Source organism: Apteryx mantelli, chromosome 1 (genome assembly GCF_036417845.1).
Source record: "Apteryx mantelli isolate bAptMan1 chromosome 1, bAptMan1.hap1, whole genome shotgun sequence".
Classification (NCBI taxonomy): domain Eukaryota; kingdom Metazoa; phylum Chordata; class Aves; order Apterygiformes; family Apterygidae; genus Apteryx; species Apteryx mantelli.
In genome coordinates, this window is record NC_089978.1 from 138,771,239 (window position 1) to 138,789,061 (window position 17,823).

A 17,823-nucleotide genomic window follows, 5' to 3' on the forward strand; every position below is an offset into this window, starting at 1 on the left:
AGTGCCCCAGCGCGGAGCAGAGGGAGCCGGAGCCGGAGCCGGAGCTGGAGCCGGAGCCGGAGCCGAGCGGAAGCCGCCCGGGGCTGGCAGCAGCGCGGAGCCGCCGGGCCAGCGCGGACGCAACAGGCGGGGCGCGGGTGGCTCGGCGGTGGCTGCCGCCGGTCGGATGGCCACGCACGGCAGCGCCACCGCCTCCTGAAGCAGAGGTGCGCCGGGCCGGGCTCCCCCGCGGGCGGCGGGGCAGCGCGGGGCGGCATGCGGGCGGAGGAGCCGCTGGCGCTGACGGCTCCGCGGGCGGGCGGTGGTGGCAGCGGCGAGGGGGAGGCGGACACGGCAGGCGAGGAGCGGAGCGGCGGCAGCTGCTGCAGCAGCGAGCGGCTGGTGATCAACATCTCGGGCCTGCGGTTCGAGACCCAGCTGCGGACCCTCTCCATCTTCCCCAACACGCTGCTGGGTGACCCCAGCCGCCGGGTGCGCTACTTCGACCCGCTCCGCAACGAGTACTTCTTTGACCGGAACCGTCCCAGCTTCGATGCCATCCTCTACTACTACCAGTCGGGGGGGCGGCTCCGCCGGCCGGTCCATGTGCCCCTGGATATCTTCCTGGAGGAGATCCGCTTCTACCAGCTAGGCCAGGAGGCCATCGAGACCTTCCGGGAGGATGAGGGCTTCATCCAAGAGGAGGAGAAACCTCTGCCGCAGCATCACTTCCAGCGCCAGGTTTGGCTGCTCTTTGAGTACCCCGAGAGCTCAGGGCCAGCCCGGGCCATCGCCATTGTTTCTGTGCTGGTGATTCTCATTTCCATTGTCATCTTCTGCCTGGAGACCCTGCCTGAGTTTCGCCAGGAGCCCAAGGGGGCCCAGCCTGGCTTCGGGGAGGCAGTACCACCCAGCGACGATATGCTGCTACTACTGCCCCCCCCACCACCGAGCGGGACCCCGTTGCCCCTGCGCCCTGCTGCTGGTGCCGGCCCCTTCTTCACTGACCCCTTCTTCCTCATCGAGACCCTGTGCATCATTTGGTTCTCCTTTGAGCTCCTTGTCCGCTTCTTTGCCTGCCCCAGCAAGCCTGAGTTCTCCCGCAACATCATGAACATCATTGACATTGTGGCCATCATCCCCTACTTCATCACCCTGGGCACCGAACTGGCCCAACAGCAGCAGCGGAAGCAGCCCGGCAGCAGCAGCAACAATGGGGGCCAGCAGCAAGCCATGTCCTTGGCCATCCTCAGAGTTATCCGTCTGGTCAGGGTCTTCAGGATCTTCAAGCTTTCCAGGCACTCCAAGGGGCTGCAGATCTTGGGGAAGACTCTCCAGGCCAGTATGAGGGAGCTGGGCCTCCTCATTTTCTTCCTCTTCATTGGGGTGATCCTCTTCTCCAGCGCTGTCTACTTTGCGGAGACTGATGACCCTGACTCCCTGTTTACCAGCATCCCTGATGCTTTTTGGTGGGCAGTGGTGTCCATGACCACTGTGGGCTATGGGGATATGTATCCCATGACAATTGGTGGCAAGATTGTGGGCTCCCTGTGTGCCATCGCAGGCGTGCTCACTATTGCCCTGCCTGTCCCTGTCATCGTGTCTAACTTCAACTACTTCTACCACCGAGAGACTGATCATGAAGAGCAGTGCCAGTACACCCATGTCACCTGTGGCCAGCAGCAATCCCCCTTCTCTGAGCCCAAGAAGGTGGACAGTAATCCGTCTCTTAGCAAATCTGAATTCCTGGAAGCAGAAGACCTGGAGTCTATGAAATATTCCAGCTTCATTCCTCCCAACAGCCAGGGTTATAAAGAGAAGAAAGTGCTGACAGAGGTGTGATCAGTTTTGTTATCCTGGGTCCAGACACAGAGCTGCAAGCTGCTGCACAGCCATCTTCCCGCTAGCAGCTGGATCTATTCAGCATTTACATGCCAGACTGTGAATTGTGATACTGTAAACAGAATGATTGTGATAATGGGCTCTCCTGTCCTGATTTGCTGTTTCTCATTACTTTGTGCTATTGGAAATGTTCTTGCTTTATTCTGTGGAGTGCTAGTTGTCATCACCCACTCCCTCATGGATTTCTCTCTTTCTTTTTCTGAAGACTGCTTTATTCCAATATTAACTCTGGAGGCTAACCTTTCTAGTCCACTGGCAAAGAAGTAGCTCTTGCCACAACTTCAGTTTAAGGATTAGGCATGGAATAAACAGTTAAAGGGGCTACAAACATCTGGCTCAAGCTCTGCCCTTAGTTCCTGTGCCAGCGCAGTGCCCTTGGCTGCAGGATCAGTCATGCCTGCCATGCCATTGCCTTTGAATAATGGAAACTCTGTAGCCAGCGTCACAGTGAGTTTTTCAGCTGTAGGGAAAAGTCAGCAGATGCCTTCTTCCTTTGCAACCCTTGGCATGCTAAAAATCCCGTGGGTTTATGTTTTCAGAAAGGTGCATAGATCTAAAATCTCTTAGCTGCTTGTGACCAGATACCATATTTCAAAAGCAGGCTTAAAAAATCAACAAGCTTGGTGATGATTCTCTGTGTTTTAAGCTTATTTCAGTCTTATTTATGCCAGGGCCCTGAAGTTAATTGGCTTTTATAATACCAACTTAATCTTCATAGTGGTAAGTGGCTTCTGATGCAAGACACATTTGAGAAAAATCATTTGTTATCTCCACAGTTTTTCTCCACACAGTAGTGTTTAATGAGATGTACTTTATGCTTCAAGTATCCAGTTCTGTATTCAGATATGTGAAAGCAATTGACTCCACTGGGTTTTTACTAAAAGGTTTGTATAGCTGAGGGAAGTTTGCATGTTGGTATAATTCCATTGCTGAAACACCTCAACCGCAGACTGTTGCACCTATGCTAACTGAAGATTGCACTGGTGTAATGGCTGCAGGCATAAATTGCCCCAGGATAAGCATGTCAGCATTAGAGATACAGATCAACACTGAACAAACTTTCCAAAGCCATCTGCACAAGCCCAACAGCACATCCCAGATCTTTCAAATGAGAGGAGAAAAGAGCTAACCTTGATGAGATGCTTTTGTTTGATCTAGACAGTTCTGTATATTTCTTAGACAAAAGGCACAGCAATGTCTTTTGCACGCACTAGGTCTTTATGAGAACAACTTATGCTAGCAATGCAAAATGCATACCTTGGCCTGAAGTGTGGGGCTTGTCAAGGGGCCACAGATATGCATATTAAGATGCATGTTCTGCTTCCCAGGTCATTTCATTCTTTAATCAGGTCTGCCTTATACCTGAATTTAAAATGCCTCACATGCTGCCAGTGGGTGAGAAGAGGAAATGGATGCTTTCAGATTCCATTGGTAAATTTTACTGCAAGGAAATGTCTTTTTGTGTTATCTGAATGTATATTCTGCATTCACATATGTGCATGTGTATAAAAGCAAAGGCAGCCATTAATGCCTTGCATTGTACTGTATATGTGTATTAGAGTGTATTACATATTGCATGTGACACATGTAATACATAAAATAGACATAATGCCAAGATGCAAAATACATAGAATGTGTTTTATGTATATGTATATGTTATGCTTTTCAACCATAAGGCTAAGAATGCTAAAGGCGTGTCCTTTCATATAGTCAGAACTGGCAGGGTTATGAGATGGGATCTATTTGCATATTTGTTACCCTGCTTGTTTTTTGTTGCCTTGAGATCTGGCTCCAAGCCTAGAGTGCTTTTATTGTGGCTCTCCTCATCTGGGTGCTGATCACATGGTAGAAGTTGTTTGCGCAGATCCTAACTGCTGCATTTCTCCAGAGTCCCCTTGTCTTCTCAAAGGCTTTTGGATGCACGGGTATTTCCCTCAGGGTCAGTGCACAACCATTATATTGAAACCTTTGTTTTCTGTCTCACTGAAGTCAGTAGCAAAATGCCACTTGTCTTGGTTACTGCAGGACAGTCTGGGAGACCCAAGAGTGGGATGTGGTGTGTGGCAGGAGTTTGCCTGAATAAAGACAGCAGAATGTAACTTCCAGGGCTGTCTCCGCAGAGGTACATAAGGGCCTAATTCCTCTTTGGTTCATTGGGACTGAGGCAAATGTCTAGGAGGGTCTGAACCTTGAGACTCATTCTGCATCCCTAAAAGCATGTAACCAAACTCTGGGTAAGTAATTCTGGTAAATCAGTGGGTTTCAGGAAGGATCTGCAAGGTGGGATCTCTGGCGATTTTGTTTAAAAAGTTGTCTTGGTCTCTCAGTTAATTCAGTAAAAAGCTATTGTTTTTAGCTGTGTTCACAGTAATGAAATCTTTTTGTATGCAAGAAGGTGACTTTTCTTCAAATTTTATGTGGTTCTAGCAAAAGAACCTGCTATTTAAGATATTTCCTTCCTAGAGGTGTATCAAGACTCCTGCTATCTCCTAGCAGAATGCCCGTGTTTGGGTTATTTTATTCCTGAGCATATCAGCTGATACAAGTTTCCCCAAAGTAAGATATAAAAAAACTCAGGTTAAGCACAAGTTCAGGAGGAGGCATGAGGCACGCTGAAACTACGTTGGAAAATTCCTGTGCTTGTTTTTTCCCTTGGGCCTGACCCCATTGCCCCTGCAGGCAGAATCCTTCCCTTCTAAGAAAAAGTTGTTCTCCGGACCAGCATGACAAATGACAAAAAAAAAGATGTGAGACAAATTACTGGTAGCATAATCACAGCATCTCTTGTAAAAATGCTCTTGTAAAGAGATTTCTTGCTCTCAGCAGTGAGGTTCTAGCTGGAGAATTTGTGGCTTTTAAGAGTCTCCACACACGCATGCATGCACACAATACTGGTGTGAAGGAACTTTATTGCAAACAGGCCCCTTTGTGCAGTTTTTGAAATTCACATTTTTCAGCACTGAAAAGAATGTGTAAATGAAAATGTATAAAAGAGGAGTAAAGTTTGTTCCTTGTATTTTGTGTTAGAGCTAAGAGAAATACAAAAAGCAAACATAAGCTCAGAAATGCTAACCTAGGGGCTTCCATTTAGACATGTAAATCCCTCTCTAAAAATTTCCTGAAAAGCAGGATAGTGAAGTCCCATGGACTTCAATAATACTGGTGATTACTGCAGTTCTGGAATTTGGCATTTTTATTAAGGAGACTTCAGATTTTTTTTTTTAATGGCTGAGGTGATCTAGGAGCACACATCATTGACTTTACATAGGAATGGTGTCCCCAAAGCACACAGGTGCTATCAAAAATCTCACCTCAAGTTGTCAGCTCTTAGCACTCACTTCTGGGTGTTTGAAATACAAAACTGTCTATCCATTAAGCTATTTCCTTCCTAAGGCAGAGCAAATCTTTGTGAAACGATGTAGGCATCTCTCGGGACTTGTTTCCATAACAACCTCCCAGACTGTTTCTCTGTACTTTGTGACTTTGACTACAAGCAAAAGCACTCGCTGAATATTTTCAGTCCTCAGATATGAGTACCCCATCTTTATAGCTGTTTTCTTTGCTTACTGAAGAAGATCCCATCACCTTATAACATGTACAACTGCCCTGTCCAGCTCAAGACTGACAGACTATTACCAGCACTGGAAAACAGACAGGCAAACCAAGAGATGGGAAAGGACTTTATTTGTATATCCTTGCACAAAGAGAGGTGGAGAGTGTGTGAAGGACTTCTGAGCACTCACAGTCATGGAGTTGGGGGGAACCACAGGCCTTCGAATTTGGAGTCATCTGGGTACCCTGTGACAAGGAACATGAGCTAAAGCATCTCATTAAAAAAAAAACAACCCCCCCCCCCCCCGAAACTCCTCTTTCAATAATCTTGTTAGGAAATAAAGTCTTGCTGTGGAAGAGTGTTTTTTCCTGAACCCTTTGCTGTTGTTTTGTGCCCATCAGCTCCCCAAATTGTTTCCCCACAGGATGTTATGCACCAAATGAGGACAGGGCAGAAACCATCTTGCTGGAGGTAGGGAAGGAAGGAACGGAAGAATTTTATTGAGGACAACTTTTTTATCCACCTCATCACCCACATAAAGGACTGTAAGTGTGAAAGGCATGAAGAGTTTTTTTGCAATCTTTCTAAGTCTACGTTACTGATGTGTTTCTGCACTTACCTCCAAGATGAAATTTCCAGTCTGTTCCTGTTTGGAAAATGTTGAAATTTGGGATTTTTGAGCAATATTCTGTTTGGCTCTACTCCTTTTGCTCCAGCTTCCACGAATAAAGTTTCACTGCTAATGTCAGCTGTGGAGGTGAAGGTGACTGGACTTAAAGTTCTCTGCGAGGCCCATCCATTCAGTGTACAAATACCCCTATGGAGATAAAGAAGAGTGAGTATAAAGGAAATTTAGGGCAGCAAGAGGCAGGATAAGGATTTAAGTGTCTTCCATACTGGTGGAAAGAGCAACGTCATCCCTCAAAGCAAAGGAACAGACAGCTCCAGCATCTGCTGTTATAGCAGAAGTAGGTAAGGTTTCTTTTTCATCTGTGAAACTAATGACTAAGGGTTTCTTGCAATTAATGAGGAAGGATTTCCTAATTAAGATTTGCAGCCTGGAGGGAGAATTTAGTTCTAGGTGAAGAAGGAGAGAAAGATAATTATAAATTACAAAAATACAGTATGGGCCAGATCCTCCCCATCTGCTGATATAAATTGACAAAATTCCATTTAGTAAAACTACCTTGGTTTATACTGGGGTCCAACCACAGTCATATGCATCAAGTCGAAACGTATGTGCTGTTTGTTAAAATGCTTATTTTTGTCTGTTCTTCTCTTCAGGTCCTGTTTACATCAGGGAAAGATCCTCAGGTTACAGCAAGAGTTAACCACAGCTTTCCCAAAAGCTATCATCTGAGTTGAGTCCAAGTAAGTCTACTGAATGGAGTTAGGTTTCTCTTTAGGTTTATATTGGCAAGAATAAGAGCATCAGCATCTTTATTTATGCAATACTGGAAATGGGCAGACCAATTCACAGAGAAGACTAAAGAGACTTTGTAGAGAAGACTAAATGAGATTCTGCCCTCAGTTGCAGCCATGTAAATAGAGAAATCTCTCTTTACATTGTTATAACTGAGATCACAGTCTGAGCTCTTTGTCTTCGCTCTGTGGAGCTCACACTCCAGAGAAACCTTGTTCTGAAGATACTTGTATCCTTACTCACCAGCAGGCACATAGTAGAATACCTGACTTGCAGTCATCAGCTATATACCTAAAGTTAGGGAAGGGAGCAGTTGTTTGCAAGTTGTAGAGACTTAATCCTTTGATAAAATGAACCAGTTGCCAGTGAATTCTGAGTGTCCTTAGCTGCCACAAGACATTTGGTGATGAAATTGCTTGCTAATTACAAGAAGGAGATCAGTGATGTGAAGGATCAGGTCCCAAATAAGGCAAGACCCTGGTCAGGGAGATAAAACCAGAAAAATATTGGTGAGGAAAAGCAGACAGGGACTGCAGTAACACTGATTGCCAGGGTAGCTTATATTGTTAGTATGCATGTCAATGATGTACACCTTGCTTGGCTGACTGGGTTTTCACTTGTTCCAGGGAAGCCTGTCTGCGGCTTGTTGTCTGGCACAAGGGCTTGAATTTTATAGGGTGGTTTTTAGCTTTAGGAAACATGTAACCATGATCAGTGTGGGTTTTGCATTCCTCAAGTACAAGCATTCATTGATAAACATTCTTTGCAGGAAATTTCCATATTGTTTCTTGTGCAGATTTAAAGGGACTGAAGCAATAGATTGAACTTTCCAGCATACACCTTTTTCTTAGGGAAAGAAAGGAAAGGATTTGCAGGAGGAAAATTTTGAGGAAAGTGTTTGCTCATCAACTTCCATGGTCACCCTAAATACTGATGCTGTGTTGCCTACCCATTAGAAGACAAGACTCATGGGAAGTCTTTGTCTTAGCACAAAGTATCTTTGAAAGCTGAGCAGTTCCTTCTTTGGCTTTACTTTCACTAAATGGGTATAAAGGTATTTACTCAGTGGCATAAAGTTTTGGAGGACCATTAGTCAAAAAGTTCTATAAATCACAAAGTACTTAACTGGTATTATAGCCATTGTATGTTTAAAGAAAACTGGGGTCCAGATTCTGATCTTTGCCTGAGGTTAGACAGATGTATCCTCAAGGATATGAATGCTGTTGCTTCTAGTTTAAGTAACTGTGAGAGAAGAATCAGGCCCAAAGTCACTGTAGACTCACTATATATGTGAAGAGGGCTGTAAATGCAGCTATCTAGAATAGATCTCTTGAGGTGGCATGAATATGTACAGGTCCACTCTCTTAAACTGTTGTATGCCATTTTACACCAACAAAAGATTTAGCTTTTAGAGTACAGATTGGTTTATTCTCTTACATTCTCTGGAGAGAAATGAAAGGGCATTTTACAAGAAAACTGGAACATTACTGTCTCCTCTTGCATCTGTTGTTTTCAATTAGCTTGATGGCATCCATTTTCAGGAAGCAGATGCTGCCCTCCTTTACACTGGTGTAATTCTGGAATAACTCTACTGACGTCAGTGAAGTGACTCCAAATTTATCCCTAGTGAAAGCAGAATTGGATCATGATCTTTTTGTGTGCTTATGTGCTACAGTGCTGTCAGGAAGGCGTGCCATCCCATCACTATACTATAAGGGGAACGTGAGCACCTGTCGGCTGTGCCGTGCTCGGCTGTCTTGTGCCCTTGACATCACAGACATGGACCTGGTTGGAGCAGGATTCAGGCTGGGTGGGGTGTACAGGGTCACCAGATTCCCCACTCTTTTCTGTTGTAGAATGGAGCAGACACAAGGCCTAGATTCTCGGCCTCTTTCCCATTCCAATTTCCACAAACTTTCTCTTGCTTTGGTATGATTTCCAAGGAGAAGAAGGTTTTTAAGCAAAGGAAATATGATTGGAAGTCTTGAAATAATATAACAGAAGGATAGCAGAGATAGACATGGAAACAAACTCTACCTCACCTACACTTTTTTCTGTTATTGTGATCTGTGAAAGTTTTTGCAGTCCTGAAGGCTGGCTCTAGATCTCCTGGCTCTAGAATCTCCATTTTCAGGGAATACCAAGATTAAACATACTGGTCCACTTCTTTCCTGCTTTAACTCTGCTGATTTAGATGACATCTTCCCTGAAACTAGACAAAAAAACTTCACATAAAAGCCATTAGAATGCTGTGTAGAAAAATACCAGTTGAGATAGGACAGATGGGCATTAATAGAAGAACTGTAGAGTCACACTGAATATTATAGGGTAGTTTAAAACTTTAGGAAACACATAATCATGATCAGTGTGGGTTTTGCATTTCTAAAGCACGAGCATTCATTCATATAGAGTCAATAAAGAGCAGAAGAAAGAATAATAGCAACAAGTGCTGTTGAAATAAGCAGTGTGAGACTGGAGAGAGATTCTTAAGGGAGTTCCTTAAAGATTAGTTCTGGGATTGTTTAAAATATTAGTAGTATGGCTGAGTTTACAAAATTTATCAGTGATGCAACCCAAGCATCATCATCAAGACTGTGGATTAGGACACAGAACTAGATGAATTTGAACACTGGACATAAAGAAATGGGATGATATTAAACAGTTTAAAAAGGTTTAAATGGTGATAGGAATTTTGGCAAGCTTGTCAGTTGGGGAAGACAGACAAGTAAGACTGGTGATAACTAAGATCAGCCAGAGTGCAAATGTCACATCCTGAGCCACCGAAGTCATGCAGCTATAAAAGTTGCAGATGCAATCCTTGAAAGTCTCAGAAGCACTTTCAGTCTCCATGTGACTGAGGGAAGAGAAAGGGGTCCTAATAGTGGGGTAGGATGGGGCAGGGGTTACCAGATCATTCTGAGTTATTGTGGGGGCAGAGAGCGCACCCGTGCCTTAAATGTTTCTTATCTATTGCCCTCTAAAACCCACCAGTCTCTGTCTACTGCTTTTCCCCTCAATCTGAAACCTCTGCTGTCCTTCCCCAGGACCTGCTCCTTCCCTACTGAGACTCCTCCAGCTCTCCATTGATCTCTCTCTACAAGCTGACTTTCCTCTTTTCTGGGGCCTCTACTAGTCCCTCAGTAGTGTTAGCTCTCTGGAGTCACCGGAATAGTGAATTTTGCTTGTTTTTGAGAAAAGCCTTGAGCCAGTTCTGCTGCAACTCAACCAGGATTTCTGGTTTGGATGCAGAAATCAGCAGTGGTGAACAACCTTCAACAATATTTTGTGAACTGAAGGTCAGAGCAGGTGATAATGATGGCCACTCTGGCCTGAAGAGGTTAGGAGAATAATTTCCTCTTCTAGGTGCTGTTCTGGCAGAGAGAGAATAAAGCTGTAGCTCCACCTCTTTCCTCTCTCCCCTCTTTAAGTTCATTTTACCCTGTAGGCAAGTGACAAAGTACTCCTTTGAGCTCAGAAGCTAGAACAGAGATTGACCAAGGTGGGAGCTTCTTCACCCATCCAACCAGCTCTGTGTGCCATGAAGAATTCAAGAAGAATCTAGTCCTTATACCAAGAAATCTAGTCCTTATACTTCATTCTTGAGCCTTCTAGCTTATTGCTGCTCTTTGTTCACTTCTGTTATGAAACCACCATCTTGTGATTTGTTTCTATGTTTTGGCCAGCATATTCTGTTTTTAAACTTTGAAATAGATCCTCCTTTTTTCCCCTTAGATAAAAAAGAAAAACCAAAACAAAGACTTACCAATAACCCTGCACATTATGAAAGCAGAAGAATGTGAATACCATCTGAATTTGACTAATGACATTAGCAGGATGGTGCACGCAAATCCAGATGTGCATACGTTGTCTTAAGGCCTTGTCCCAGGTGTTTTCTAAAATTGGCATCATTTCTTGAGCCAGGGCAGTAAGCAAACTCAAAAAGGAATTGTCCTGTAACTGTTATAGAGGCAGTCAACAAGGTGCTTTTTGTACCATGAACTGGGTGTTTCTGTTTCTGCGCTCACCTCACTTTGACATTGATGGAAACAGACACCATCATTAAATATTTATGTACTTCTTAATTTGCTGTTGTTGCAGTGCAGATGCTATCTACTTTATCAGTCTTCTTTTTTTTTAGATAAATCTCACAAACTTTGCTCAAGATATGAGTTATGCTGCAATTTTAATGCCTCAGAGATAGTATTGTCAGGTACATTCCTCCTAATAGGGTAGACTATGGGTTTTCATGCTTATGAATGATACAACAAAGCAATAGATTTTGCAGTCTGCCCTTGGAGATGACACAGTGACTTTCAAAAACACTGTGAAGGGTATTCACTACTGCTCAGACATTAGCCTGTTATCTGATCATCTATATTTCGATCAAAGCATGCATCTTCTTCAAAATCAGCAATGTCTACAGAAACAGCTCAGTTTGGTTCATTTTGATATTGTTTTTAGAACTAATATTTGGAAAAGTCTTTAACATATATCATTGTTTTTGTAATGTTTTGATTTTTAGATTTTTTAAAAATGATTTTTAAGGAAATATGTGTAAAACAAGATAAAATGCAAAATTTTGAATTTATGACTTTTTTACTTTGACCTAAAATGAAAGATGTAATGAGTTTTTGTTTGTTGGGCTTCTTTTGAAAGTATCCTTGATTTAGGACAGGGTTTTTTTTTAATTTTTTTTCCAAGCAGGTATAGTGGCAGCCATCGGAGCAGTGTGGCTCCAGTGTCAACTGCAGTACTTCTTTCCATTCGATTAGATGATATTCGGATGCTCCAAACCAAATGAAATGACAGGCCAAATGACATGTATACTGGAATGTGTATTCAGAGTGACAAAAGGGATGTTCCAGTGCTGTAGCTGTTGCTGAGGCAAGCCAACTGTTCTTTTCTGCAACTGTAAAAAAAAGCACAGGTAAAAAAGTTGTTTAATGAGTCCAGACTGGTTTTGCATCACGGTGTAACTTAGTGGAACATATCATTCTTATGAATTCTGAGCTCTCCCTGCTTCCACTCAGCAGGTAATCTTTTAGAATCTTTTTAGGATTATGTTATGCCATAGGAAAAAAAAAACAACAAACATCAAAGAAACAAAGAAACAAAGAAACAAACCAGAAAAAAAAGAATACAATCCTGATAATTTTTTTTGGCTGCAGTGGGAGGAAGAATGGCATTAGGAGAAGTTGCTATCTTCAGGGTGCTTCAGCTTGCCTCATTATTTACCTTGTATGTTTTTTCTTTTGTTCTTTAGAAAAAAACCTGGGCAGGTTTCTGCAGTCCCAATAACACTTAGATAAGTGGATTTCAGAGAAGATGAGTAGTGAGCTCTTCTTTTCATAGTAACCATTAATCAACATTTCCACAGAAGATACCTGAATGCATACTGATCAACCCTGCTGCAGCTGCGATGTAGATGCGGTGGGTTTTGGAGACTGATGCAGCTTTTCTCTCTATTCTGCTTCCCCCATTCATATACCCTAAGCATCAGAAAAATACCCGCACACCTCTGTCCCTGGCATTTTTGCTCATTAGGAAGTTGCATCAATAGGTTTAGTGTAACATTTTTCATTAAGGTAAGAGACCACTTAAAAATGAAAGTCTTGTAGTTAAATACTTGACTTTGAGCCATGGGTACAGTTCCCAGCTCTATCACATGACCTTTGGAAGTCCCACATTTTTCAGTGTCACAGCTATAAAGTGGGACAATACTACCCCATTTAGTTGCTCCTTTTCCCCAAACCATTTAGACAGTAAGATCTTCTTGAGTAATCCCCAGCCAGCTCTTACCTTATACCTCTATAATGCAAGACGCAGCTGAGGACCCCTACTCCCTAAGGTACTATGTTTATTACTGTCTTAACAGTAATAATTAACATATGGACAGTGAAGATCAAACAAACACAGAGAAACATTTGGGCCTGTGCATAAGACCCATGGAGTATCCAAATGCTAACCAGTCCTGCTGCTAGCTAGCTTTATGTTGGCTATGGGCCAGTGCTTTGGCCATGCTGATCTGATTTCTGTTTTTCAGGCTCAGGCACAAAATATTCAAGCCAGCCCTCCTTATTCATGACTTTCTGTTCCCTTGCAGGCTCCTGTATGATTAAAGGCCTGCAAAATATTTCAAACAGACAAAGGCCAGAGCTGACTTATTGCAAGGTAAATTGAAAGCCAGCTGAATGCACGATAGAGATGAGAAACTGAGATTAACTCTTGACAGGTAGTCCAGAAGAAGTAAATTTATGCAGTTTACCTTCCCCTTCCCTTCCCTTCCCTTCCCTTCCCTTCCCTTCCCTTCCCTTCCCTTCCCTTCCCTTCCCTTCCCTTCCCTTCCCTTCCCTTCCCTTCCCTTTTCCCTTAGTTTGCAATATGGTCCCAAAGTATTTTTGGTGCAGGCCAGTGGCAGGTCTTTGTGCCTATCATGATCCATCAAGAGCAGACAATTGGTTTCAGGCAAGTGGAGCCAGATTCTCAGCTGGTGTTTGTACATCAGTTTATTTTTTCTGATGCCAACTCCACAGGGTGGTACAATGCTGTTTTTGAAATCTCTAGTTTTTCAACCGGTCTGTTTTACAAACAGTAAGGAAATGAGACCTGCTGTCTTGAAATTTTGCGTCCTGAAGCATAACTAAGTTCCCTTTTGAATGTGTTTGAGTATGTAGGTGATATCAGTCTTTCTGGGGGTAGATGGAGGATCACAAGTATGTTCTGTGAGATACTGTGGATTTGACCACTGGACTTATTCATTTCTCTTCATTTCTTCATGCCTCAATTTTCCCAGCTGTAAAATGGAAATGCATCATGCATTTGGTTGTTTATCACTGAAAAGGATCTATAGGAACAATGGATGTGTAAGCTCATTTTTCTCCAGATAATTCAAACTACCTTTTCGCTATAGTGAATCACAAGCAGAGAAGTGTGAGGCTGGGCTGGGAGGCAGGACTTAGGTTTGCTGCTCTGACAACTGGTTACTATGGGATGTTCAGCTGGTCTCTCTACAGGCCTGTTTCTGATTTCGCATGTTTGCACCTTCTGTAAGGGGCATCCTCATTTCCACAGCTGGTATTTCCCTGCACCCACATGCCCCTTTCCATGCTTCTCATCAGTATTCATAAACCTGGCTACAGGGTCATCAGGCAGCTATGGTGGTAGCGTAGATAAGTTAACCAGTCAGACATGCCAAAAATACGCTCACTGTAAACCTCACCCCCAGGAGTTTGGTGTGGATTTGTAAAAGATGCGTTTAAAAAAAAAAAAATCATGTTAAAGCCTAACTGCACCACTGCCACTCTGTTCAATGGGAATATTTCTATTGACTTGAGTGAAACAGAGTCAGAGCAGCAGCAAACACATTTGACAAATCCTACCTCTTGCTCTGAGCTGGGTTGTTACTTGACAGTGAAAGAGCAACAGGAGAAAAGGTTCCTTTTATCCAAAATCACCCACTTCTTTGGGGCTGGTGAGCTCTAAATAAACTTGCTATTTATCTTCTTATTGCGCTTTTTGACCACACTCCTCATCTCCAAGTGAGTGTTGCTCTGGCAATCCCTTGAGTGTATGGCTTTTACAGCCTGCAGCATCCTACTTCCATCCACATCTTCACAGGTGGAGTCCACTATAGCAATGCCTTCCTTAAAGGTGCTTTCTTTTAATTCCATGACTTCATCAAGGTATGGAATGTAGGAGTTAGCTTTTACCCTGCATAGCCAAAACATTCCTGTAGGGAGCACAATATGTGCATAGTTAAAGGTTACATTGGTTGTTTGATTACATTTAAGAGAAGGCCCATCTTCCGTAAAGTTGTGGTGGGCTCGGGTTTTGCCAGTACAATTTACCATCATAGCACACTCAACTGCAGGAAACATTCCTTTCACCTTAATTTCTATCATTGTTTTGTTATACTGTGTTGTGGCGGAACCCCATCGAGACATAAATTTGGGCCACCGAAGTTCCTCCTTCTAGACAAAAGTGAGTGGTATTTAGTATTTCCCTAGCTAACTTTTCCCAAATATTGACATTGCTGCCCCACGGGTTTGAGATCAATGTTGTCACCAGAGCCATCTGGAGTAGGAACACGAGTCTCCACATGGTATCCTATAAGAGAACACACTTAAGTTTTCCTGGCGGTGGGGTGCCTCAGAATAAGTGGTTGATAATCAGGAATTATCCACCGAGAACTGATTCAATGGTTTTTTTTCTGTGGCATCAAGTGCTTCCCATGCAAGGGGCCCTTGGGGTTTAGATTGCCACCCCGTGACTCTTCTATGTGAAGAGGTATCGGTGAACCACACTCCATTTAGGTCAGACTTTTCAGTGAGTGGTTCGGCTACTGCAATGGGAGATCTTGGGTAGCCTGGTATTGTTTCTGGTAGAAGGCTTGTTAGGGGTAATTGGTGTTTGCTCACCAGTATCAATTAAAAAAGAAGCTTTGTGTTTTCTGGGTCCTACCGGAATCACAATCCGGGGTTCTAAACTTTCACGCCACTGCACTATTGATAGTACTCGGGTTGGTTGGCCTGATTTTCGACCAGCGCTACCTAGTTTTTTAGATCTTGCAACTCTTCTCATAACTCTGAGAAAGGGTTACTAGGCTTAGATTCTTGTTTGTTGTCTTGTGAACCAGGTGGGGCGGATGGCAGAGTCGCCCTTTTCTCTTGTTCCAATTTGCTCACTATCTGTTCTATGTCCTCTGTTTCCTGGTTATGTAGCATGGATCGTGGGACACCTAGCACTAGGGCACGTTGCCACAATCTATTTCATTTCTCCCTGTCTTCCTGTTTAGTCCCTTTTTCCTTATTGTGTCACTTGGGGGGGAGTGTCCTCTCCTCAGGGCATACAAGGCAGTAGCCTGTCTAATGCGCTTTTCCCGTGGTTTGGTATCCATTCCCATCTCTTGCGCTGTTTGATGCACTTCTAACAAGGTATCCGCCCATGTCGGTATTGGCATTGTCACCAAAATCGGGAGAAAAACTCCTTAACACCAATGTAGCATTAAGAAGCAGGCATTCTCTTTATTATGGCGCTGGGTACACGGGGGATAGCTCCACCCAACATGCACACCGTGTGTCACATCATCTAAAGTTTATATTGCTCTATCATATACATATGCATTAAATTTTCAGGAATGATTATACATATTCATTCTATTTCCTAGAACTAATTACTACATTTACATAATCATTACTCATGCGGTCTAAGTCTCTGGGGATCTTCTGTGGGGGTCTCTGGTGGTCCCTAGTGGCATCAGAAGAGGTGTCACTCAGCGTCTTGCCATGAACTTTGCTCTACTTTTCCATACATGGTCTCAACTTGGCCTGCTTCCTTGTTTGAGAAAAGCTGTCTTGGTCCTAATCTTGGCTCCAACTGGCTTCTGCTGGTTTATCTGTACTTTCTCAGGATGTATCATTCCCAGCTGCACCTGTGTCCTTGGGCATGTTTGTCTGAGGCTCCTGTTGAGACTCCTTCTTGTCTGACCTGGTAACAGTTCCCCCATTCCCCCCTTTTGAGACTCTTCCTTGTCTGGGGCCTTTTGGTAACAGCATGGTGGGGGGGGCATTGAGGTTATTGTGATTGTGTGCCTCTGCAGCTGCAATGCGATCTCGTATTGCTTGTAGCTTCAGCTTTAACACTGTAGGCAATCCCTGTATTAAAGGTGTTAGGCTGTTTGGGCTTACTGGGGCTTGCATGGGGACGTCATAGGCTCCCCTCTCATATATCTGCTGTACACAAGCTGCCTTTTGTATGGCTTCTGTAAGCTCACCATGGGTATTTATATCTATTCTCAAAGGTTCTCCTCTGTTCCTCGGTTCTTGTCCCCCTGCCCAATAGGCTACGCGGGAGGTGAGGGAGCGATTCCCAACTCTACCCATTAGGAAAACTCCTGGTCCCCAATATCCTGATGCCTCCTCTTCACTTAGTATTATGCGATCACCTCCTGTTAAGGATACCCACCACAAATACTCAGTTTCCGTTTCTGTAGATTGCCTGCAGTATTTCTCTTGCAGTTTTCCCATCTTGTCTCCCAAGTATGGGGTAGTTCTAATTGTGATTCTAGCATTACCCCCATGGGGTCCTGTCGCGGTTTTGGTTTTTACAACCGGCTGCACATCCAGAGGTAAGGGTTCTGGAGGGTACAAATCACCATCGTCCTCTGAACTACTGCTGTTTCCCCATATATCTCCGTCCCAATTGTCTGGGTCCTCCACCAACATCTTTCTAATCTGAGCTGCTGTGGGGGGCTTCCTTGCTGTTGAAAGGATGAGTTCTAGCTTGTTTTGTAATTTCTGATTCCACTCTTTCTCTAATTTCAATTCTCTTTCAAGATCTACACACTCCTGCACCTTTTCTCATAACTGTTCCTTAGTTTTTCTATGGGTCCAATTGGCTTGTTGGGCTGCTAGTAAACAGGCCCCTAAGATGGCACATATACCACCTTTTCCTTTCCCATCTCTTTGGTTATCTCTGATTTCTTCTGTCTTACATAAGACAGAGGCTTCATTTTCCCAATTATCATTTGCCCAGTCAATCCCAGGGCTTGAGGGTCCGCTTCCGTGTCTCCTCAATAACTCACACAGTGACATACTTTAAAATGTTTCTATCCAGTTACCCTATCTTATGTATCTACTGAATCTGTATCCTATCCTATCCTTATCCTTATCCTGCCGACTACGCCAAAAGTTACTGTCACGCTATGAAGGTTCGATAGCAACGACTGAGACAGTAACGTAATAAAAAATGTTTATTTCCTCATGCAGGTTCTTGGATTAGTAACATCCATTAAAATAATGCGATTACTAATTTAGAAAGGACAACCTGAAACCGTCGATTACTGCGCTATTAATTGGAAGCACTGCTTATCCCTACTTGGAAGCTTTCTTGTTCACTCTCTTAACGAGAGGACTCTCAACCTTGAGGAGTTACCTTAACCCAGCGTCCCAGAAAAAGGGAAGTGGGG

General features: G+C 43.7%; 1 protein-coding gene across 1 annotated transcript; it reads left to right on the top strand.

Moving 5' to 3' along the window:
• Positions 1-255: 255 nt before the first annotated feature.
• Positions 256-3,490, top strand: LOC106488328 (potassium voltage-gated channel subfamily A member 6-like). The gene has a single exon (XM_067289839.1). It carries the CDS (start codon positions 256-258, stop codon positions 1,819-1,821), a length of 1,566 nt encoding a protein of 521 aa, XP_067145940.1. The 3' UTR covers positions 1,822-3,490.
• Positions 3,491-17,823: the final 14,333 nt, after the last annotated feature.

Excerpts from the sequence above, each read along its gene's own strand:
- LOC106488328 (XM_067289839.1), top strand. The coding sequence starts at position 256 with ATGCGGGCGGAGGAGCCGCTGGCGCTGACGGCTCCGCGGGCGGGCGGT.